Genomic DNA, 24,231 nt, shown 5'->3' on the forward strand with positions numbered 1-24,231 from the left:
TTGACGAAAATCTTGCCACACTGTAAGGTGTCCTGACTGTGAAGCGAGTCACCCCCCTAACTCAACCCACTGACCTGGACAAATCAAAGCAGTGCCAAACTCTCGCACTCTCAACAAGCGTTCTCTGAGAACAGGAAGCTCTACTGTACACAGAGAGGGGTGGGGGTGGGGAACAAGCTGCCCATCCCTGTGGTTGAAGACGATACCCTGGCTTCTCTCCAGACACAGCTGGGTGAGCTCCTCCAGTCAGGACAGGAGGCTCTACTGTACACAGAGGGGGGTGGGGGTGGGGAACAGGCTGCCCAGCCCTGTGGTTGAAGCCGATACCCTGGCTTGTCTCACACAGACACAGCTGGGTGAGCTCCTCCAGTCAGGACAGGAGGCTCTTCTGTACACAGAGGGTGGTGGGGGTGGGGAACAAGCTGCCCAGCCTTGTGGTTAAAGCCGATACCCTGGCTTCTCTCATACAGACACAGCTGGGAGAGCTCCTCCAGTCAGGACAGGAAGCTCTTCTGTACACAGAGGGGGGTGGGGGTGGGGAACAAGCTGCCTGGCCCAGCTGTCCTTGTGTGTTCTCTCTTGTATTGTGTATTTTATTTCTGAGAAGCACGTTGAGAAGCCACTTTTAAAATAAAATAAAATAAAAGCCGGAGGACAACCAATGCGACAGCTTTATTTTTATTGGGGTTTTACAGTTTCAGAGGAGCTCGAACCCGGCCACAACCCAGCTGTCTCACACCCTGTAGGAAACATCACCTGCGAGGTGACACCCCCTGCCTCTCTCCTCTCTCTCTCTCTGCTTCGCCGGCTGTAATTCACGGTTCGAGGGTGAGAAAACAGAAAAATCGCAGAGACGAACGCTCATTGCACTGCGAAAGAAAAAAAACGAGCTTGTCCCCAGACCCCCACAGCCGCCCAGAGCAAACTAAACCCCGAAACACACAAAACAGCAGCTGCTCTCAGAGGACGGTGTTGAGTGATAAAGCAGGACAAAACACCTACAACCCGCCCTGTGTGACTACAGCACCTTGTTCAGCTCACCTGTATTGCGACTTGTATGGAGTGACTATTAGGGGTGTCACTAACATTTTACTGGTGCAAACTTGTGTTCCAACTTACCTTGAGTGACTAACCTGTGTGACCAACTTGATTAATTACCTAACTCGAGTGCCTAACCTCTTTAACTAACCTGTGTGACCAACTTGTTTAACTACCTAACTTGAGTGCCTAACCTGTTTAACTAACCCTTGTGACCAACTTGATTAATTACGTAACTCGAGTGACTAACCTCTTTAACTAACCTGTGTGACCAACTTGTTTAACTACCTAACTTGAGTGCCTAACCTGTTTAACTAACCCTTGTGACCAACTTGATTAATTACCTAACTCGAGTGCCTAACCTCTTTAACTAACCTGTGTGACCAGCTTGTTTAACTACCTAACTTGAGTGCCTAACCTGTTTAACTAACCCTTGTGACCAACTTGATTAATTACCTAACTCGAGTGACTAACCTCTTTAACTAACCTGTGTGACCAACTTGTTTAACTACCTAACTTGAGTGCCTAACCTGTTTAACTAACCCTTGTGACCAACTTGATTAATTACCTAACTCGAGTGCCTAACCTCTTTAACTAACCTGTGTGACCAGCTTGTTTAACTACCTAACTTGAGTGCCTAACCTGTTTAACTAACCCTTGTGACCAACTTGATTAATTACCTAACTCGAGTGACTAACCTCTTTAACTAACCTGTGTGACCAACTTGTTTAACTACCTAACTTGAGTGCCTAACCTGTTTAACTAACCCTTGTGACCAACTTGATTAATTACCTAACTCGAGTGACTAACCTCTTAAACTAACCTGTGTGACCAACTTGTTTAACTACCTAACTTGAGTGCCTAACCTGTTTAACTAACCCTTGTGACCAACTTGATTAATTACCTAACTCGAGTGACTAACCTCTTTAACTAACCTGTGTGACCAACTTGTTTAACTACCTAACTTGAGTGCCTAACCTGTTTAACTAACCCTTGTGACCAACTTGATTAATTACCTAACTCGAGTGCCTAACCTCTTTAACTAACCTGTGTGCCTAACCTGTTTAACTACCTAACTTGAGTGCCTAACCTGTTTAACTAACCCTTGTGACCAACTTGATTAATTACCTAACTCGAGTGACTAACCTCTTTAACTAACCTGTGTGACCAACTTGTTTAACTACCTAACTTGAGTGCCTAACCTGTTTAACTAACCCTTGTGACCAACTTGATTAATTACCTAACTCGAGTGACTAACCTCTTAAACTAACCTGTGTGACCAACTTGTTTAACTACCTAACTTGAGTGCCTAACCTGTTTAACTAACCCTTGTGACCAACTTGATTAATTACCTAACTCGAGTGCCTAACCTCTTTAACTAACCTGTGTGCCTAACCTGTTTAACTACCTAACTTGAATGCCTAACCTGTTTAACTAACCCTTGTGACCAACTTGATTAATTACCTAACTCGAGTGCCTATCCTCTTTAACTAACCTGTGTGACCAACTTGTTTAACTACCTAACTTGAGTGCCTAACCTGTTTAACTAACCCTTGTGACCAACTTGATTAATTACCTAACTCGAGTGACTAACCTCTTAAACTAACCTGTGTGACCAACTTGTTTAACTACCTAACTTGAGTGCCTAACCTGTTTAACTAACCCTTGTGACCAACTTGATTAATTACCTAACTCGAGTGCCTAACCTCTTTAACTAACCTGTGTGCCTAACCTGTTTAACTACCTAACTTGAATGCCTAACCTCTTTAACTAACCTGTGTGACCAACTTGTTTAACTACCTAACTTGAGTGCCTAACCTGTTTAACTAACCTGTGTGACCAACTCGTTTAACTACCTAGCCCGAGCGCCTAGCTTGTTTAACTCATCTGCGTCACCCACCTGAGTCACTGCCCTACTCGAGTGACCGAACTGTTTTGACTCACGTGTCTGAATACTAGTTGTGTCAGTGACGTTTTACTGCTGCTCACCCGTGTAACTACCTCGCCTTACCCCACCTGTCTGACACAACTTGAGCTGCTGCCCAACCTGGGTTGCTGACCTGTTGAACTCGTCCCTTTACTGAACTGCGAGTGTCAGAGTTCGAGTGAGTTCGCTCCAGCACTGCGCAGGAGAGCAATCTAGCTGCTCTTGTGCACAGCAGGCCTAGTGTTAATACTGACTCCCCAAGCCGCTGAGCTGAGGAGTTGAGGTAGACAGAGCCTGGCGCCCCAGAATCTCCAGTGGGGATCCACTGGCGCCACGCCCCAGATAATCGGACCCACGGATTTTTGTTTTGCCCCTCAAAATATTTAGTTTCTCATTTTAATTTAAAAAAAAATGTTAAGACTCATTTCAATAAATTAAAATCGTCCCCCCCCCACCTCCCCTCCCAACACCCACCAGCACAAACCCACTGCAGGAGCTCGGGATGCCGTACGAGGACGGAGGTTGACGTCGGACAGGACGGACGCCCGTTACAGAATCGCAGTCCGAAGTCACGGAGGGAGGAGACCAGAGGCTGTGTGTAAAGTGCTCTTCCTGCAGCCTTTCGAACTGGCGAGCTCTCGGCAGAACAGTGCCCCCCCAGCGTCTGCGCAGCTCCGTCCCGGGCGCCGGAGGCGTGTGCTAGCCCAAAGACCGGGTCCTCTCCCTCTCTCGGTGCGGTCCAGTTCCCCAGCAGGCTTGGCTCCCAGGGGCGCGGGTCTCTGAGAGAGTCTCACGGGGGTCTCGAACGCGGCCCGGTCACCTCGCCCCCTGACGAGGCTCGGGGGTGGCGTTTTCATTTCCCAGGGAGTGTGTAGTGTGTAGTGGGGCTCCAGGAGATCCCAGACCTCCAGGAAATAAGGTGGAGACAGATTCCCAGGACACAGGCAAGGGTGCAGTGAGCCAGTCTGTGCCCATGTGCCAGGTCTCTCCCATCCGGATACAGTGAGCCAGTCTGTGCCCATGTGCCAGGAGTCTCCCATCCGGATACAGTGAGCCAGTCTGTGCCCATGTGCCAGGTCTCTCCCATCCGGATACAGTGAGCCAGTCTGTGCCCATGTGCCAGGAGTCTCCCATCCGGATACAGTGAGCCAGTCCCATCCGGATACAGTGAGCCAGTCTGTGCCCATGTGCCAGGAGTCTCCCATCCGGATACAGTGAGCCAGTCTCATCCGGATACAGTGAGCCAGTCTGTGCCCATGTGCCAGGAGTCTCCCATCCGGATACAGTGAGCCAGTCTGTGCCCATGTGCCAGGAGTCTCCCATCTGGATACAGTGAGCCAGTCTGTGCCCATGTGCCAGGTCTCTCCCATCCGGATACAGTGAGCCAGTCCCATCCGGATACAGTGAGCCAGTCTGTGCCCATGTGCCAGGAGTCTCCCATCCGGATACAGTGAGCCAGTCTGTGCCCATGTGCCAGGAGTCTCCCATCCGGATACAGTGAGCCAGTCCCATCCGGATACAGTGAGCCAGTCTGTGCCCATGTGCCAGGAGTCTCCCATCCGGATACAGTGAGCCAGTCTGTGCCCATGTGCCAGGAGTCTCCCATCCGGATACAAAGTGCCAGTCTGTGCCCATGTGCCAGTCTCGCGGGCGGCCCTACGCCGTCGGCCCGGCGCCCACCTCCACCTTGATGTAGAGGGTGTCGTTGCGCAGGTAGGGAGACGCGCCCCCCGCGCCCCCCGCGCCCAGCCCCAGCAGCGCCAGGCTGGCGAACAGCGGGCAGCCGCTGGCCACGTTGGCCGCCTCGCGGGGCCGCTGGAAGGAGCCGGACAGCGGGTCGGGCAGGAAGGTCTCCCGCAGGGGCCGGCCGCCGCGGGCGCCGGCGGCCAGCAGGGAGAAGCTGACCCGCTGGGCGAAGGGCCAGGGCAGCACGTCGTCGAAGTCGCCCCGCAGCAGGCAGAGGAAGAGCGACAGGTGGGTGCCCCGCCCCGCCCCGTCCCCCTGGGGGTACAGCCGGCAGCACAGCCGGTAGCCGAAGGGGCCCGTCTGGAAGGCGGGCGAGGTCAGGGAGTAGGGCCTGCGCGGGCTGCGGGCGGGGGAGGAGGAGGAGGAGGAGGAGGCGTCCCGGGCCGCCCGGAAGTGTTCGGAGAAGCGCTCCACCTTCCAGATCAGGACCCCGTTGTGGGAGGCGACCGGAAGAGGAGGAGGAGAGGGGGCGGGGAGGAGGGAGGAGGCGGGGGGCGGCGTCTCCCAGGTTTCCGGTCCCGGGTGGCGATGAGGAGGAGCGGGGGGGGGAGCGGACCCCCCCGCCAGGAGGAGACGGTCGTAGCCGTCGCACCGCGCCCGCAGCGCCTCGATGGCCCGGTGGCAGGCGGCCAGGTCCTCGCTCAGGACCCCCACGAGCTGGCGCAGGGTGGAGGCGTCCTCGCAGGTGCCCGCGGGGGCGGGCGCGGCGGGCGCGGCGGGCGGGGGGCCGGGCGCCAGGCTCAGCAGCCGGGCCATGGCCAGCTTCTTGAAGGCGGAGTTGACCTCCTCGCCGCGGCCCAGCCGCGCCCCCAGCGACAGGCTGAAGGCCAGCAGCAGGGCCAGGTGCTCGGGGGCGGCCGAGCGCAGGTGGTCGGGGAGGCGGGCCGGCTGTGGGAGAGAGGGCAGGGGCGTCAGTCCGCGCGCCAGCTTCCTTGGGGGCTGCCTTCCCCAGCATTCCCATCATCTCCCTTCCTGTCCTGCTCCCCTGCTGTCTGGATCTTCCCAGACCAGTCCCTTCCCCAGCATTCCCATCATCTCCCTTCCTGTCCTGCTCCCCTGCTGTCTAGATCTTCCCAGACCAGTCCCTTCCCCAGCATTCCCATCATCTCCCTTCCTGCCCTGCTCCCCGGCTGTCTGGATCTTCCCAGACCAGTCCCTTCCCCAGCATTCCCATCATCTCCCTTCCCGTCCTGCTCCCCTGCTGTCTGGATCTTCCCAGACCAGTCCCTTCCCCAGCATTCCCATCATCTCCCTTCCTGCCCTGCTCCCCTGCTGTCTGGATCTTCCCAGACCAGTCCCTTCCCCAGCATTCCCATCATCTCCCTTCCCGTCCTGCTCCCCTGCTGTCTGGATCTTCCCAGACCAGTCCCTTCCCCAGCATTCCCATCATCTCCCTTCCTGTCCTGCTCCCCTGCTGTCTAGATCTTCCCAGACCAGTCCCTTCCCCAGCATTCCCATCATCTCCCTTCCTGCCCTGCTCCCCGGCTGTCTGGATCTTCCCAGACCAGTCCCTTCCCCAGCATTCCCATCATCTCCCTTCCCGTCCTGCTCCCCTGCTGTCTGGATCTTCCCAGACCAGTCCCTTCCCCAGCATTCCCATCATCTCCCTTCCTGCCCTGCTCCCCTGCTGTCTGGATCTTCCCAGACCAGTCCCTTCCCCAGCATTCCCATCATCTCCCTTCCCGTCCTGCTCCCCTGCTGTCTGGATCTTCCCAGACCAGTCCCTTCCCCAGCATTCCCATCATCTCCCTTCCTGCCCTGCTCCCCTGCTGTCTGGATCTTCCCAGACCAGTCCCTTCCCCAGCATTCCCATCATCTCCCTTCCTGCCCTGCTCCCCTGCTGTCTGGATCTTCCCAGACCAGTCCCATCCCCAGCATTCCCATCATCTCCCTTCCTGCCCTGCTCCCCTGCTGTCTGGATCTTCCCAGACCAGTCCCATCCCCAGCATTCCCATCATCTCCCTTCCCGTCCTGCTCCCCTGCTGTCTGGATCTTTCCAGACCAGTCCCTTCCCCAGCATTCCCATCATCTCCCTTCCCGTCCTGCTCCCCTGCTGTCTAGATCTTTCCAGACCAGTCCCTTCCCCAGCATTCCCATCATCTCCCTTCCTGCCCTGCTCCCCTGCTGTCTGGATCTTCCCAGACCAGTCCCTTCCCCAGCATTCCCATCATCTCCCTTCCTGTCCTGCTCCCCTGCTGTCTAGATCTTCCCAGACCAGTCCCTTCCCCAGCATTCCCATCATCTCCCTTCCTGTCCTGCTCCCCTGCTGTCTAGATCTTCCCAGACCAGTCCCTTCCCCAGCATTCCCATCATCTCCCTTCCTGTCCTGCTCCCCTGCTGTCTAGATCTTCCCAGACCAGTCCCTTCCCCAGCATTCCCATCATCTCCCTTCCCGTCCTGCTCCCCTGCTGTCTGGATCTTCCCAGACCAGTCCCTTCCCCAGCATTCCCATCATCTCCCTTCCCGTCCTGCTCCCCTGCTGTCTGGATCTTCCCAGACCAGTCCCTTCCCCAGCATTCCCATCATCTCCCTTCCCATCCTGCTCCCCTGCTGTCTGGATCTTCCCAGACCAGTCCCTTCCCCAGCATTCCCATCATCTCCCTTCCCATCCTGCTCCCCTGCTGTCTGGATCTTCCCAGACCAGTCCCTTCCCCAGCATTCCCATCATCTCCCTTCCTGTCCTGCTCCCCTGCTGTCTGGATCTTCCCAGACCAGTCCCTTCCCCAGCATTCCCATCATCTCCCTTCCCATCCTGCTCCCCTGCTGTCTGGATCTTCCCAGACCAGTCCCTTCCCCAGCATTCCCATCATCTCCCTTCCTGCCCTGCTCCCCTGCTGTCTGGATCTTCCCAGACCAGTCCCTTCCCCAGCATTCCCATCATCTCCCTTCCCGTCCTGCTCCCCTGCTGTCTGGATCTTCCCAGACCAGTCCCTTCCCCAGCATTCCCATCATCTCCCTTCCCGTCCTGCTCCCCTGCTGTCTGGATCTTCCCAGACCAGTCCCTTCCCCAGCATTCCCATCATCTCCCTTCCTGTCCTGCTCCCCTGCTGTCTGGATCTTCCCAGACCAGTCCCTTCCCCAGCATTCCCATCATCTCCCTTCCCGTCCTGCTCCCCTGCTGTCTGGATCTTCCCAGACCAGTCCCATCCCCAGCATTCCCATCATCTCCCTTCCCATCCTGCTCCCCTGCTGTCTGGATCTTCCCAGACCAGTCCCTTCCCCAGCATTCCCATCATCTCCCTTCCCATCCTGCTCCCCTGCTGTCTGGATCTTCCCAGACCAGTCCCATCCCCAGCATTCCCATCATCTCCCTTCCTGCCCTGCTCCCCTGCTGTCTGGATCTTCCCAGACCAGTCCCTTCCCCAGCATTCCCATCATCTCCCTTCCCGTCCTGCTCCCCTGCTGTCTAGATCTTCCCAGACCAGTCCCTTCCCCAGCATTCCCATCATCTCCCTTCCTGCCCTGCTCCCCTGCTGTCTGGATCTTCCCAGACCAGTCCCTTCCCCAGCATTCCCATCATCTCCCTTCCTGTCCTGCTCCCCTGCTGTCTGGATCTTCCCAGACCAGTCCCTTCCCCAGCATTCCCATCATCTCCCTTCCCGTCCTGCTCCCCTGCTGTCTGGATCTTCCCAGACCAGTCCCTTCCCCAGCATTCCCGTCATCTCCCTTCCCATCCTGCTCCCCGGCTGTCTGGATCGTCCCAGACCAACTCCTTCCTTTCCCACTCCGAACCTGTGGAAACATTCCCTGACCCATCCCTTTCCTGGGGAGCTGGGAGTCGCCGATAAGAACGGAGTCCTGGCCGTTAAGGGTCACGGCCGCCCAGGTCGGGATATTTTTCCCTGTGTTTTTCCGGGTGGGGAGGGGGGAGAGCTCCTACCTTGGCGTCACAGCCGACGGCGTGAAACGGGCAGGGGCTCCCTTCCTCCAGGGAGGCAGCGTCACTGGGAACCTGGGAAGACCGGACACAGGGCGCTGTTAGTGGCAGCTTTGCAGGCATTGGAGTGGCACGGGGAATTCTGGGAATTCTGCGGGGCCGGTAAGGAGGTCGGGAGGCTCCCGGGTGGAGCCGCCTGCCTGCTTCCCCGTCGGGAACGCGCGCGTCGCGAATCTCGGCCTGTTTTCCGGCCCTGAAGATTCGGGTCAGGACATCCCTGCGGGGGCAGCTGGGAACGGGTTTTTTCCGGGGTGGCGTTGAATTCTGGGAGCGCGAGAGGTAGATGGGAGGTGAAAGTGCAGCTCTGGCACGCAGGGGGGCGAGTGGGGGCAGAGAGAGGCCCACAGAGGGGCGGGTGGACGCCGGCGTCCCACACGGTCACTGACCTGTTCTCCGGTGCCCCGGGCTTTCAGCACTGGCTGGGCGGCCTGACCGGGCCTCTGCGGACAGCACTGCAGGTGGTCCTGGGACACAGGAAGAGAGGAGAGGGGGCGGTCAGAGGCGGGGCGGTCAGAGGCGGGCCGGCGGGCGGCGCCCGGTGCCGGGCCGCAGGACCGGCTCACCTGCAGCAGGGTCCAGGCCTGGGCCAGCTGGCAGTGGGGACAGGGGACCACCCTCCACTCACACTGCAGGCTCTCGTGCAGGCGCAGGGCCGCCCTGTCACCAGAGAACCGGCAGCCCAGGTTGGAGTTAGTGCAGGGCTCCTCCCTGTGGTCACACTGGCCATAGTGACTGGACTGAGAGAGAGAGAGAGAGAGAGAGGGGGGGGTTAATACACACACACTGACTGGACACTCCAGTACATGAACACTGCACTGAGAGAGAGAGAGGGGTTCATACAGACACACTGACTGGACACTCCAGTACATGAACACTGCACTGAGAGAGAGAGGGGTTCATACAGACACCCTGACTGGACACTCCAGTACATGAACACTGCACTGAGAGAGAGAGGGGTTCACACACACACACTGACTGGACACTCCAGGACACGAGCACTGAGACACACATCCTCACCAGGTAGTCCTGCAGGGGTCCACTCCAGTCACACCCGTCCTGCGCGTTCGGACACCGAACCGGGATGTAGGAGACGTCGTTCTCCGCCGCCCGGTCTGGGAACACCTGCAACAGAGCGATCGATCGATTAGCGCAGGCCCCCCCTCTGAGGGTCTCCGGTGATGCTAGCGCCCCCTAGCGTGTCCGCTGGCCCGGTCTCTGTGCGGTGGGAACGGGCCCGCGGGTCAGGGAGCAGGACTTTACCTTGGACTGCTGTATGGGCTCCTGGCAGATCTGGCACGTGGCACTGCCGGCCTTCCTGCAGGGCAAACACAGGGCACAGTGACACAGGGCACAGGGCACAGAGACGCAGAGACACAGGGCACAGGGCACAGGGCACAGAGACACAGAGGCACAGGGCACAGGGCACAGGGCACAGAGGCACAGAGGCACAGAGGCACAGAGACGCAGAGACGCAGAGACACAGGGCACAGTGACACAGGGCACAGGGCACAGGGCACAGGGCACAGGGCACAGGGCACAGTGACACAGGGCACAGGGCACAGGGCACAGAGACGCAGAGACACAGAGGCACAGGGCACAGTGACACAGGGCACAGGGCACAGTGACAAAGTGACAAAGTGACACAGGGCACAGGGCACAGGGCACAGAGACGCAGAGACACAGGGCACAGGGCACAGTGACACAGTGACACAGGGCACAGGGCACAGAGACGCAGGGCACAGAGACGCAGAGACACATGACACAGAGACACATGACACAGGGCACAGGGCACAGAGACACAGGGCACAGGGCACAGAGACACAGAGACGCAGAGACGCAGAGACGCAGAGACGCAGGGCACAGGGCACAGGGCACAGGGCACAGAGACACAGAGACACAGAGACACAGAGACACAGAGACACAGGGCACAGGGCACAGGGCACAGGGCACAGAGACACAGAGACGCAGGGCACAGGGCACAGAGACACATGACACAGGGCACAGAGACGCAGGGCACAGGGCACAGAGACACAGAGACACAGGGCACAGGGCACAGGGCACAGAGACACAGAGACACAGAGACACAGAGACACAGAGACACAGGGCACAGGGCACAATAACACAGAGACTGACACAGCGCACAGTGTGACTCAGCACGGAGACAGAGGGACACCGCGCACAGACAGGGTGACTCAGAGCGGGCAGTGCGCTCCAGTACAGTGACCCCGGAGAGGAACCCGAGATTCACCGCGGTTCGGGTACAGTCTCCGACTGAAAATGAGAAAAAAACATCGCGCAGTCCGAGACGCCCGGTTCCGATCAGTGCCCGGCCCGCTCTCCGGTAATCCTGGTGTCGGTTTCTCTTGTCTGTGCGTGTGTCTGGGTATTTTTTTAAAAATCTTTTCGAGAAGAGACGGGATATCCCCCCTTCTTCCTGGGGGGCTTCCTCACGAGCCCGGGGGGGGGGGGGGGGAGACACCTCGCAGGCACGTGCACGGAAAGCCCCCACCCCCAGCGCCTCGCGCCGCCTGCTCTCAATCTTCATCGATTTTTAAAGCGATTTTTTCTTTTTACTTCCTACCCGTCAGCGTGTGACTGGTACAGTATTTCCGGGGCGGTCTCTCAGCTGCGATTATTTCTTGATTATAAAGTTTTAAATCTATCATATACGGGATATAAAGTGAACTACCCGCCATGAGCGCACACGGGCGCGCATTGGCATTGGCGTCTACTACACTGGCACTGTGCGACACATCTCGCTGCGTGCTGTCGGTTCCGGTCCGCCCCCGTGTCCTCTGTGCCGCCGGCACGTCTCTGCGCGGTGCTGTCGCACTGTCACTGCCTCACTGCGCTGCCCTGACTGCGCATCATCCGCCAGGTGAGACAGAGGCAGAGACAGGGGCAGGGGCAGAGACACAGAGGCACAGATAGAGATAGAGGCAGAGACGGAAACATAGGCAGGAGACAGAGACAGGGGCTGAGACACAGAGGCACAAACAGGAGACAGGAGACAGGAGACAGAGGCAGAGAAACAGAGGCAGAAACATAGGTAGGAGACAGAGACAGGGGCTGAGACACAGAGGCACAAACAGGAGACAGGAGACAGAGGCAGAGACAGAACAGAGAGGCAGAGGCAGAGACAGGAGACAGGGGCAGAGGCATAGGCACAGACAGGAGACAGGAGACAGGAGACAGAGGCAGAGGCAGAGAAACAGAGGCAGAGACAGAGACACAGAGGCACGGAGACATGAGACAGAGACAGAGACAGGAGACAGAGGCAGGGACAGAGGCAGGGACAGAGGCAGGGACAGAGACACAGAGGCACGGAGACATGAGACAGAGACAGAGACAGGAGACGGGCGCAGGGTCCGACAGTGGAGGGGGTGTCAGAGACCAGCCGGATCCCCCCGATCCCCCCCTCACTCACCCCAGCAGCGCGCGGACGCACGCGGCGCAGTAGCGGTGGCCGCACAGGGTCTGGCGGGGCCGGACCAGCAGGAACCCGCAGGCCGAGCACAGCAGCCCCGAACCGGAACCGTCCAGCGGGCTGAGCCCGGACACCTGGGCCACCATCCCCGAGGAGCCCGGGGGCAGCCGGGCTCTGACGGCAGCGGGGTCGTCCGTCTGTCTCGAGCCTCCTCCGGCCGCGACAGAAACACCCGTGGGCGGTGTGTGGGTCGATCCGGGAGAACAAACACGCCGGCAGGTGTTAGTTCTCGTGTTTCTTTCCCCGCGGATTGAAAAACAAAACACAGAAACGGCAGCGCGGGGCGTCCCGTGTGCGACGACAGCAGCAGCTCCTGACGCCGGAGAAGAGAACTGAATAATAATATAAATAAGACTAATACTACTAATAATAATAATTCCAGACGATGCTCACGGACACGGACTGCACTCCGGCAAGCAGGCAGGCGCTTTTGTGCTGAGAAGTGAGTCAGGCTTTTTAAACCCGCACCCACTTCCTCGTCAGAAAGCACCGGCCGGGCTTTCCCGCGGGGGGGGGGGGGGGGGCAGAGGGGCCCCCCGGGCCGCGCGCAGGTAGGCCCTGGGTCTGGGTGGGGGAACCCTCTGTCTGTCCCTGTAACCCCTCATTCTCCCTCTGTAACCCCTCTATCTCTCTCTGCACCCCTCATTCTCTCTCTGTAACCCCTCATTCTCCCTCTGTACCCCTCGATCTCCCTCTGTAACCCCTCAATCTCTCCCTGTACCCCTCTATCTCTCTGCACCCCTCGATCTCTCTCTGCACCCCTCGATTTCTCTCTATAACCCCTCTATCATTCCCTGTACCCCTCATTCTCCCTCTGTGTCTCTCTGCACCCCTCATTCTCCCTCTGTGCCTCTTCGTACCCCACTATCTCTCTCTATTACCCCTCTATCTCCCTCTGTACTCCTCGTTCTCTCTCTATAACCCCTCTATCTCCCTCTGTACCCCTCATTCTCCCTCTGTAACCCCTCAATCTCTCCCTGTACCCCTCTATCTCTCTGCACCCCTCGATCTCTCTCTGCACTCCTCGATTTCTCTCTATAACCCCTCTATCATTCCCTGTACCCCTCATTCTCCCTCTGTGTCTCTCTGCACCCCTCATTCTCCCTCTGTGCCTCTTCGTACCCCACTATCTCTCTCTATTACCCCTCTATCTCCCTCTGTACCCCTCGTTCTCTCTCTATAACCCCTCATTCTCCCTCTGTACCCCACTATCTCTCTCTGTAATCACTCATTTTCACATCAGTGCCCTCAGACGCAGAACGGTACGGAGCTACCGTCTGCCGGATTATCACGGGGCGCCTCTAAATCAGAATCTCCCCCCCAAAAAAAAAATATATATATATCTCAAAATCCCCAATAAAAACACGACGAGTCGTGTTTCTAAGCAGAAAGGAAATGACCGCACATGAGACCGAAACAGTCGGGCTGCTTGGCGGTACGTTCAGTGCCGGGATGAGTACAGCCCCCAGCGGGGGCACCTGCGGTCGCCATTTCACATGCAGGTCATGCGCTCTCGGTTTGAACGCGCTGGCCCCTGTCCAGACCGTGTTGTGAACTGTTGTTGTTGTTGTTGTTGTTGTTGTTGTTGTTGTGCTGTCCTCACAGCCGGGTGGGTTACGGTCTGTTTCTGCGCTCCCCTGTTCTTTAAAAAGAAACCCCGGAGTCTTTTTCCCTCGGCCGGTGCCCGGCAGCAGGGCCCCCACGCTGTGACGCACGACCCCGGCCGGAGCCGGACTGGGGCCGAAACGGCCAGGCCCGCTCTTAAGAAACCGCGTGTGCGTGTGTGTGTGTGTATGAGAGAGGGGCAGTTCGAGCCGGAAGTCGTGCCCGGACGTCACTTCCCCGTTCCGGCCTCGCGGCACGGAACGTCCTGGTTCTGCCGGCCGGAGCGGGACCTTCCCCGCTGGGGTGACGTCATCGGCCGCCGAGGGGGAGAAGGGGGGGGGGGGGCAGCTGTGCGTCAGCGCCCGTGCGCTCACGTGAGTGTGTGAGTGAGTGACACAGTGTGTCTGCTGTCTGATAAGTGTTGTGTGTGCGGTTGCTATTGTAACAGACTGTTCTACTGGACTGGGACTGGAGCTCCTATTGTAACAGACTGGTCTACTGCACTGGGACTGGAGCTCCTATTGTAACAGACTGGTCTACTGGACTGGGACTGGAGCTCCTATTGTAACAGACTGTTCTACTGGACTGGGACTGGAGCTCCTATTGTAACAGACTGGTCTACTGCACTGGGACTGGGGCTCCTATTGTAACAGACTGTTCTACTGCACTGGGACTGGAGCTCCTATTGTAACAGACTGTTCTACTGCACTGGGACTGGAGCTCCTATTGTAACAGACTGGTCTACCGGACTGGGACTGGAGCTCCTATTGTAACAGACTGGTCTACTGGACTGGGACCGGAGCTCCTATTGTAACAGACTGTTCTACTGCACTGGGACTGGAGCTCCTATTGTAACAGACTGTTCTACTGCACTGGGACTGGAGCTCCTATTGTAACAGACTGTTCTACTGGACTGGGACTGGAGCTCCTATTGTAACAGACTGTTCTACTGCACTGGGACTGGAGCTCCTATTGTAACAGACTGTTCTACTGGACTGGGACTGGAGCTCCTATTGTAACAGACTGTTCTACTGCACTGGGACTGGAGCTCCTATTGTAACAGACTGGTCTACTGGACTGGGACTGGGGCTCCTATTGTAACAGGACTGTTCTACTGGACTGGGACTGGAGCTCCTATTGTAACAGACTGTTCTACTGCACTGGGACTGGAGCTCCTATTGTAACAGACTGGTCTACTGGACTGGGACTGGAGCTCCTATTGTAACAGACTGGTCTACTGGACTGGGACTGGAGCTCCTACTGTAACAGACTGTTCTACTGCACTGGGACTGGAGCTCCTATTGTAACAGACTGGTCTACTGGACTGGGACTGGAGCTCCTATTGTAACAGACTGGTCTACTGCACTGGGACTGGAGCTCCTATTGTAACAGACTGTTCTACTGGACTGGGACTGGAGCTCCTATTGTAACAGACTGTTCTACTGGACTGGGACTGGAGCTCCCATTGTAACAGACTGTTCTACTGCACTGGGACTGGAGCTCCCATTGTAACAGACTGTTCTACTGGACTGGGACTGGAGCTCCTATTGTAACAGACTGTTCTACTGCACTGGGACTGGAGCTCCTATTGTAACAGACTGGTCTACTGCACTGGGACTGGAGCTCCTATTGTAACAGACTGTTCTACTGGACTGGGACTGGAGCTCCTATTGTAACAGACTGGTCTACTGCACTGGGACTGGAGCTCCTATTGTAACAGACTGTTCTACTGGACTGGGACTGGGGCTCCTACTGTAACAGACTGTTCTACTGGACTGGGACTGGGGCTCCTACTGTAACAGACTGTTCTACTGGACTGGGACTGGAGCGCCTATTGTAACAGACTGTTCTACTGGACTGGGACTGGAGCTCCTATTGTAACAGACTGTTCTATTGCACTGGGACTGGAGCTCCTATTGTAACAGACTGTTCTACTGGACTGGGACTGGGGCTCCTATTGTAACAGGACTGTTCTACTGGACTGGGACTGGAGCTCCTATTGTAACAGACTGTTCTACTGCACTGGGACTGGAGCTCCTATTGTAACAGACTGGTCTACTGGACTGGGACTGGAGCTCCTATTGTAACAGACTGGTCTACTGCACTGGGACTGGAGCTCCTATTGTAACAGACTGTTCTACTGGACTGGGACTGGAGCTCCTATTGTAACAGACTGTTCTACTGGACTGGGACTGGAGCTCCCATTGTAACAGACTGTTCTACTGCACTGGGACTGGAGCTCCCATTGTAACAGACTGTTCTACTGGACTGGGACTGGAGCTCCTATTGTAACAGACTGTTCTACTGCACTGGGACTGGAGCTCCTATTGTAACAGACTGGTCTACTGCACTGGGACTGGAGCTCCTATTGTAACAGACTGTTCTACTGGACTGGGACTGGAGCTCCTATTGTAACAGACTGGTCTACTGCACTGGGACTGGAGCTCCTATTGTAACAGGACTGTTCTACTGGACTGGGACTGGAGCTCCTATTGTAACAGACTGTTCTACTGCACTGGGACTGGAGCTCCTATTGTAACAGACTGGTCTACTGCACTGGGACTGGAGCTCCTATTGTAACAGACTGGTCTACTGGACTGGGACTGGAGCTCCTATTGTAACAGACTGTTCTACTGCACTGGGACTGGAGCTCCTATTGTAACAGACTGGTCTACTGCACTGGGACTGGAGCTCCTATTGTAACAGACTGTTCTACTGCACTGGGACTGGAGCTCCTATTGTAACAGACTGGTCTACTGGACTGGGACTGGAGCGCCTATTGTAACAGGACTGTTCTACTGGACTGGGACTGGAGCTCCCATTGTAACAGACTGTTCTACTGCACTGGGACTGGAGCTCCTATTGTAACAGACTGGTCTACTGGACTGGGACTGGAGCGCCTATTGTAACAGGACTGTTCTACTGGACTGGGACTGGAGCTCCCATTGTAACAGACTGTTCTACTGCACTGGGACTGGAGCTCCTATTGTAACAGACTGTTCTACTGCACTGGGACTGGAGCTCCTATTGTAACAGACTGGTCTACTGCACTGGGACTGGAGCTCCTATTGTAACAGACTGTTCTACTGGACTGGGACTGGAGCTCCTATTGTAACAGACTGGTCTACTGCACTGGGACTGGAGCTCCTATTGTAACAGGACTGTTCTACTGGACTGGGACTGGAGCTCCTATTGTAACAGACTGTTCTACTGCACTGGGACTGGAGCTCCTATTGTAACAGACTGGTCTACTGCACTGGGACTGGAGCTCCTATTGTAACAGACTGTTCTACTGCACTGGGACTGGAGCTCCTATTGTAACAGACTGTTCTACTGCACTGGGACTGGAGCTCCTATTGTAACAGACTGTTCTACTGGACTGGGACTGGAGCTCCCATTGTAACAGACTGTTCTACTGGACTGGGACTGGAGCTCCTATTGTAACAGACTGTTCTACTGCACTGGGACTGGAGCTCCTATTGTAACAGACTGGTCTACTGCACTGGGACTGGAGCTCCTATTGTAACAGACTGTTCTACTGGACTGGGACTGGAGCTCCTATTGTAACAGACTGGTCTACTGCACTGGGACTGGAGCTCCTATTGTAACAGACTGTTCTACTGCACTGGGACTGGAGCTCCTATTGTAACAGACTGGTCTACTGGACTGGGACTGGAGCTCCTATTGTAACAGACTGTTCTACTGCACTGGGACTGGAGCTCCTATTGTAACAGACTGGTCTACTGCACTGGGACTGGAGCTCCTATTGTAACAGACTGGTCTACTGGACTGGGACTGGAGCGCCTATTGTAACAGGACTGTTCTACTGGACTGGGACTGGAGCTCCCATTGTAACAGACTGTTCTACTGCACTGGGACTGGAGCTCCTATTGTAACAGACTGGTCTACTGGACTGGGACTGGAGCGCCTATTGTAACAGGACTGTTCTACTGGACTGGGACTGGAGCTCCCATTGTAACAGACTGTTCTACTGCACTGGGACTGGAGCTCCTATTGTAACAGACTGTTCTACTGCACTGGGACTGGAGCTCCTATTGTAACAGACTGGTCTACTGCACTGGGACTGGAGCTCCTATTGTAACAGACTGTTCTACTGGACTGGGACTGGAGCTCCTATTGTAACAGACTGGTCTACTGCACTGGGACTGGAGCTCCTATTGTAACAGGACTGTTCTACTGGACTGGGACTGGAGCTCCTATTGTAACAGACTGTTCTACTGCACTGGGACTGGAGCTCCTATTGTAACAGACTGGTCTACTGCACTGGGACTGGAGCTCCTATTGTAACAGACTGTTCTACTGCACTGGGACTGGAGCTCCTATTGTAACAGACTGTTCTACTGCACTGGGACTGGAGCTCCTATTGTAACAGACTGTTCTACTGCACTGGGACTGGAGCTCCTATTGTAACAGACTGTTCTACTGCACTGGGACTGGAGCTCCTATTGTAACAGGACTGTTCTACTGCACTGGGACTGGAGCTCCTATTGTAACAGGACTGTTCTACTGCACTGGGACTGGAGCTCCTATTGTAACAGACTGTTCTACTGCACTGGGACTGGAGCTCCTATTGTAACAGGACTGTTCTACTGGACTGGGACTGGAGCTCCTATTGTAACAGACTGTTCTACTGGACTGGGACTGGAGCTCCTATTGTAACAGACTGGTCTACTGGACTGGGACTGGAGCTCCTATTGTAACAGACTGTTCTACTGGACTGGGACTGGAGCTCCTATTGTAACAGACTGGTCTACTGGACTGGGACTGGAGCTCCTATTGTAACAGGACTGTTCTACTGCACTGGGACTGGAGCTCCTATTGTAACAGACTGTTCTACTGGACTGGGACTGGAGCTCCTATTGTAACAGACTGTTCTACTGCACTGGGACTGGAGCTCCTACTGTAACAGACTGTTCTACTGCACTGGGACTGGAGCTCCTATTGTAACAGACTGGTCTACTGCACTGGGACTGGAGCTCCTATTGTAACAGACTGTTCTACTGGACTGGGACTGGAGCTCCTATTGTAACAGACTGGTCTACTGCACTGGGACTGGAGCTCCTATTGTAACAGACTGTTCTACTGCACTGGGACTGGAGCTCCTACTGTAACAGACTGTTCTACTGCACTGGGACTGGAGCTCCTATTGTAACAGACTGTTCTACTGGACTGGGACTGGAGCTCCTATTGTAACAGACTGGTCTACTGCACTGGGACTGGAGCTCCTATTGTAACAGACTGTTCTACTGCACTGGGACTGGAGCTCCTATTGTAACAGACTGTTCTACTGCACTGGGACTGGAGCTCCTACTGTAACAGACTGGTCTACCGGACTGGGACTGGAGCTCCTATTGTAACAGACTGTTCTACTGGACTGGGACTGGAGCTCCTATTGTAACAGACTGGTCTACTGCACTGGGACTGGAGCTCCTACTGTAACAGACTGTTCTACTGCACTGGGACTGGAGCTCCTATTGTAACAGACTGTTCTACTGGACTGGGACTAGAGCTCTTATAACAATACAGTTCTGCTGTTTCCTCAACTGTGGGACTCATCCGAATAACATCCGAGTAACATTATTATGACATGACAGAAGTTAAAAATAGAAAAACCTGCAAATCACGTAGGGCGTCTGGAAAACAAAAAAAGAAAACTTTCAAAATGACTCGACATGACGTCACTCCGCCGTCGAGACGCCGGCAGCTCCCCCACCACCCCACCCCCCCCCCGCGAAGAACAGCTGTTGGAACACCCACCGACCAACCCTCCCCCCCCCCCCTCCGCGCAGGGGAGGGCCGCGCATGCGCACAGGCCACCCCAGCTCGCCGGGGAAATTCTCGGCCGGCTCCCCGCCTGACCGGTACTGACGGACAGAGGAGGCGAGGAGGGGGACACAGTCCTTCTGCCCGGACACCGACTTCTCCTTCGGGGTCCGTCTTCCCAGAACCGGCCTCAGCTCAGGCGCTGGGCACAGCCAGGGGTACCCCGCCCCACCCCGGGCAGCGCTGGACCTGTGGGGGAACCCCTGTATTTCCTGATCTCTCGGGGAGGGCTCTTCGATGTGATTTTATTCTGTTGTTCTGTAGCAGATGAAACCGCCGGAGAACTGAACGCCGCGGTTCAAAGGCAAAATATTTTTTTTTTATTTTTTTTAAAAAAAAAGTACAACCAACAACAGCAACAGGCGCGGTGTGATTTAGTTTTAGGGTTCGGAAGGAACATGGGGGACCCCCCCATCACACACACACACACACAAGACTCCAAGAACGAAAATCTGAAAACATTATTCATTCAATAATTCATTCAGTATTTCAGTTATTGCCCATAAAGCATTTAATTAAATCAGGGTCCCCCCCACTACACGACCGCTGGCGTCTCGACGCGCTGTGCCCAGACATCCCCAAATCCCAGCGGCGCCGAGGTGCTTTCCTGATGTACTTGCGCTTACGAGCAGCTGGGAGACGAAGAGGGGGGATTTCACGCCGTTTTGTTTGTTTTTGTGTGTGATGGGAATTTAACGTCGCCTCAACGGGTTTTTTTTTTTTGTTTTTCCCGGTCGAAGAGCAGACGGTTCGTCCCGTGACGTTCGTGGACGGGCTGATCGCGGTCTGGACGCCTGCGTGTGCCGGATCAAACGGCAGTCCCCCTCTCTCCTGTTGAGCTGATCCCACCCGTCCATCCTACAGGAACCGCCGAGGAGGCAGGGAGAGAACTCTCCCAGAGCTCCCACACCTGCCAGAATCACAACGGGTCCCCATCCTACTGGGAGAGGGAGGAGGGAACTCAGTGGAACTGGCAGCCCAGTGTGTGATCTCCTGTCCCAGCCTGAGGAACAGACAGTGAGCCTGTCTCTCAATAATAATAATACAGTGTGTGACCTCCTGTCCCAGCCTGAGGAACAGACAGTGAGCCTGTCTCTCAATAATAATAATACAGTGTGTGATCTCCTGTCCCAGCCTGAGGAACAGACAGTGAGCCTGTCTCTCAATAATAATAATACAGTGTGTGATCTCCTGTCCCAGCCTGAGGAGCAGTGAGCCTGTCTCTCAATAATAATAATACAGTGTGTGATCTCCTGTCCCAGCCCGAGGGACAGACAGTGAGCCTGTCTCTCAATAATAATAATACAGTGTGTGATCTCCTGTCCCAGCCTGAGGAACAGACAGTGAGCCTGTCTCTCAATAATAATAATACAGTGTGTGATCTCCTGTCCCAGCCTGAGGAACAGTGAGCCTGTCTCTCAATAATAATAATACAGTGTGTGATCTCCTGTCCCAGCCTGAGGAACAGACAGTGAGCCTGTCTCTCAATAATAATAATCCAGTGTGTGATCTCCTGTCCCAGCCTGAGGAACAGACAGTGAGCCTGTCTCTCAATAATAATAATACAGTGTGTGATCTCCTGTCCCAGCCTGAGGAACAGACAGTGAGCCTGTCTCTCAATAATAATAATACAGTGTGTGATCTCCTGTCCCAGCCTGAGGAGCAGACAGTGAGCCTGTCTCTCAATAATAATAATACAGTGTGTGATCTCCTGTCCCAGCCTGAGGAACAGTGAGCCTGTCTCCCAATAATGCTCCATCTGTCCACAGTATATGTCAATATTTTATGACATGTCTGTGTTGTAAATGTCTGTAGATTTTATTTTACTGTTATTTTTTGTTCTGTTCCGTGTTAATTTTATTATTTTTATTGGCTGTGGCAACACTGATTGTTCCCATCGGTCATGCTCATGAAGCACCTTGAAGTGAGAGAGAGTTACTGTAGTTCTGCCGCATCCAGAGAAGAAAAACGCGCCCGTTTCACGGTCCGGTTCAGGTCTAGACGACAGGGTGCCCCCGTATTCGTCCACCGGACCTTTATGGAAGATCAAGCAATCCAGCCCAAGGAGCACAGGTATCCCAAGACAAAGAGATGATACATGAACAAAACATCACCCAGCAACACACAGAAAACACACACGTCATGAGTGGGGTCTCTTCCCCCCACACACACGCGTGTGGAAATTGTTTGATTCGTGAATGGGGAGGCGTGAATGGGGAGGCGAACATTTCTCTGGGAAAAATTAAGGCAGCTGCTGGAGGAGGGGTTAGTGGGGCCAGCAGGGAGCACTCTCGCCCAGCAGGGGGAGCCTGGCCAGTACCTGGAGGGGAGACTCCTGGGAGGAGAGCTGAGGCTGCTGCTGGGAGAGGGGTTAGTGGGGCCAGCAGGGGGCGCTCTCATCCTGCGCTCTGTGTGGGTCCTGATGCCCCAGTACAGTGACGGGGGACACTGGACTGTAAACAGGTGCCGTCCTTCGGATGAGACGTAAAACCGAGGTCCTGACTCTCTGTGCTCATTAACAATCCCGGGGTGTCTCTCGAGAAGAGTAGGGGTGTTACCCCAGCGTCCTGGGCAAATTTCCCATTGGTCCTCATCAATCATGGCCTCCTAATCACCCCCTCTCTGAACTGGCCTCATCCCTCTGCTCTCCTCCCCACTGAGAGCTGGTGTGTGGGGAGAGAGAGAGGGGTTCATACAGAGTCCGTGGTAGAGTTTTTGTTTTGTTTGTTTTTTTTAATTAACTATTTTAACACGCGGAAACGGCGAGGATCGGGGCTCGTTAGAGCTAAGTTACGAGTCACGATAATAAGATCAACCGTCTAGTTGTATTTTATTATTATTATTATTATTATTATTATTATTATGAATTTTTACGGCCACACTTGGCTTCTATGCATGTGAACACCCCTCAAGACGGCACGCCTGTTACACATACTGTACTGTACAACACGCAGTCTATGACAGCGTATACATACTCTGCTCTGCTCACTGCACAACTGCGTCTCCCCAGCCCTCTCCTTGTGACAGCGCCTTTCACAGAGGAGGGAAGATTGATGTGATCCACAGTCGGCAGCCCCGGGACGCTCTGCAGAGGGGACGAATACCTCTTTCAATACCAGTCGCTGGAATAGCATCCAACGTACTGCACTGTGTACTACAGTACATACTATACTGAACTGTACTGCGCTATACTGCACTGTACTGAACTTTACTGTGCTGAACAGTACTGTACTGCACTGTGTACTACAGTACATACTATACTGAACTGTACTGCACTATACTGCACTGTACTGAACTTTACTGTGCTGAACAGTACTGTACTGCACTGCACTGGGTACTACAGTACATACTATACTGAACTGTACTGTGCTATGCTGCACTGTACTGAACTTTACTGTGCTGAACAGTACTGTACTGCACTGTGTACTACAGTACATACTATACTGAATTGTACTGTACTATGCTGCACTGTACTGAACTTTACTGTGCTGAACAGTACTCTCCTGCACTGTGTACTATACTGTACTATGATTACTTTACCATATTGTACTATACTGCACTGTGTACTACTATACCATGTGTTATACTGAATCCTACTGTAAAATACTGTACTGAACACTGCAGTACTGCACTGTGTCCTGTACTATATACTATACTGAACTTTACTGTACGGAACACTACTGTACTGCACTGTGTACTACTATACCATGTGTTATACTGAATCCTACTGTAAAATACTGTACTGAACACTGCAGTACTGCACTGTGTCCTGTACTATATACTATACTGAACTTTACTGTACGGAACACTACTGTACTGCACTGTGTACTACTATACCATGTGTTATACTGAATTCTACTGTAAAACACTGTACTGTACTGTACTGAACACTGCAGTACTGCACTGTGTCCTGTACTATATACTATACTGAACTTTACTGTACGGAACACTACTGTACTGCACTGTGTACTACTATACCATGTGTTATACTGAATTCTACTGTAAAACACTGTACTGTACTGTACTGAACACTGCAGTACTGCACTGTGTCCTGTACTATATACTATACTGAACTTTACTGTACTGAACTTGTCTGTGCTGTACCTTACTGAACTGCATATTGTTTTGTGCCTTTTGTTGTTGTTGTTGTTTTTGTTGTTGTTGTTGTTCACGTCCGTGGATAAGTTCTCCTTTGCGTTACTCGATGCTCAATGAATGTCGGGACGGAAAACAAGTCCCGCGGTTCGGCTTCGCCCTCGTCACATGACCGCAAACCGGCCAATAGGAGACTCTTCCGTGTTTGCCCCCCCTCCCCCTCTCCCCTTGTTGTCCGGCAACGGTTGCTCGGGCGACGGCGGCGAACACCGCGCGAGGGGGAGAGGAGCGGAGCGCATTATTAAACACGAACTTTATACGCCCGTAAACCCATTTTTTTTTAAAATTATTTTTAGTGATAATTATCCACAGGTATTTTCTGTTGGTTTGTTTTTTTTTTTAAGTACGGACGGCCCTCCCGACTTTTTAAGTCAGAGGGCTCTTCGGAGAGACGGTATTGCGAATTAAAAGTGTTAAATTGTTTTCCGCGACTGTTCCGCGGTCACTCGTGGGAGACGACACTCCTGTTAATCAACTGCACCGTTTCGGCTT

General features: G+C 54.4%; 1 protein-coding gene across 3 annotated transcripts; it reads right to left on the bottom strand.

Moving 5' to 3' along the window:
• Positions 1-653: 653 nt before the first annotated feature.
• LOC148813520 (TNF receptor-associated factor 2-like) lies at positions 654-13,911 on the bottom strand. Of its 3 annotated transcripts, none has more exons than XR_016086208.1 (8): positions 12,076-13,911; positions 9,909-9,963; positions 9,666-9,770; positions 9,212-9,385; positions 9,035-9,112; positions 8,592-8,663; positions 2,801-5,599; positions 654-2,744 (listed from the first exon to the last, which is right to left on the bottom strand). XR_016086208.1 is itself a non-coding variant. In XM_088908109.1 (7 exons), exons 1-7 carry the CDS (start codon positions 12,219-12,221, stop codon positions 4,622-4,624), a joined length of 1,608 nt encoding a protein of 535 aa, XP_088764235.1. In that variant the 5' UTR covers positions 12,222-13,911; the 3' UTR covers positions 654-4,621. The 3 variants fall into 3 exon arrangements, 1 of the variants encoding a protein (XP_088764235.1); XR_016086209.1 differs by having other exon boundaries at positions 654-2,421; positions 2,534-5,599; XM_088908109.1 differs by having other exon boundaries at positions 654-5,599.
• Between the last annotated feature and the right edge of the window lie 10,320 nt (positions 13,912-24,231).

Source organism: Atractosteus spatula (genome assembly GCF_055471065.1).
Source record: "Atractosteus spatula isolate fAtrSpa1 chromosome 10 unlocalized genomic scaffold, fAtrSpa1.hap1 SUPER_10_unloc_1, whole genome shotgun sequence".
NCBI classification, from domain to species: domain Eukaryota; kingdom Metazoa; phylum Chordata; class Actinopteri; order Semionotiformes; family Lepisosteidae; genus Atractosteus; species Atractosteus spatula.

Excerpts from the sequence above, each read along its gene's own strand:
- LOC148813520 (XM_088908109.1), bottom strand. The coding sequence starts at position 12,221 with ATGGTGGCCCAGGTGTCCGGGCTCAGCCCGCTGGACGGTTCCGGTTCG. Across the intron at positions 9,964-12,075 it reads TGCGTCCGCGCGCTGCTGGG|GAAGGCCGGCAGTGCCACGT; the intron begins GTGAGTGAGGGG and ends TTTGCCCTGCAG. Across the intron at positions 5,600-8,591 it reads CCGTCGGCTGTGACGCCAAG|CCGGCCCGCCTCCCCGACCA; the intron begins GTAGGAGCTCTC and ends TCTCTCCCACAG.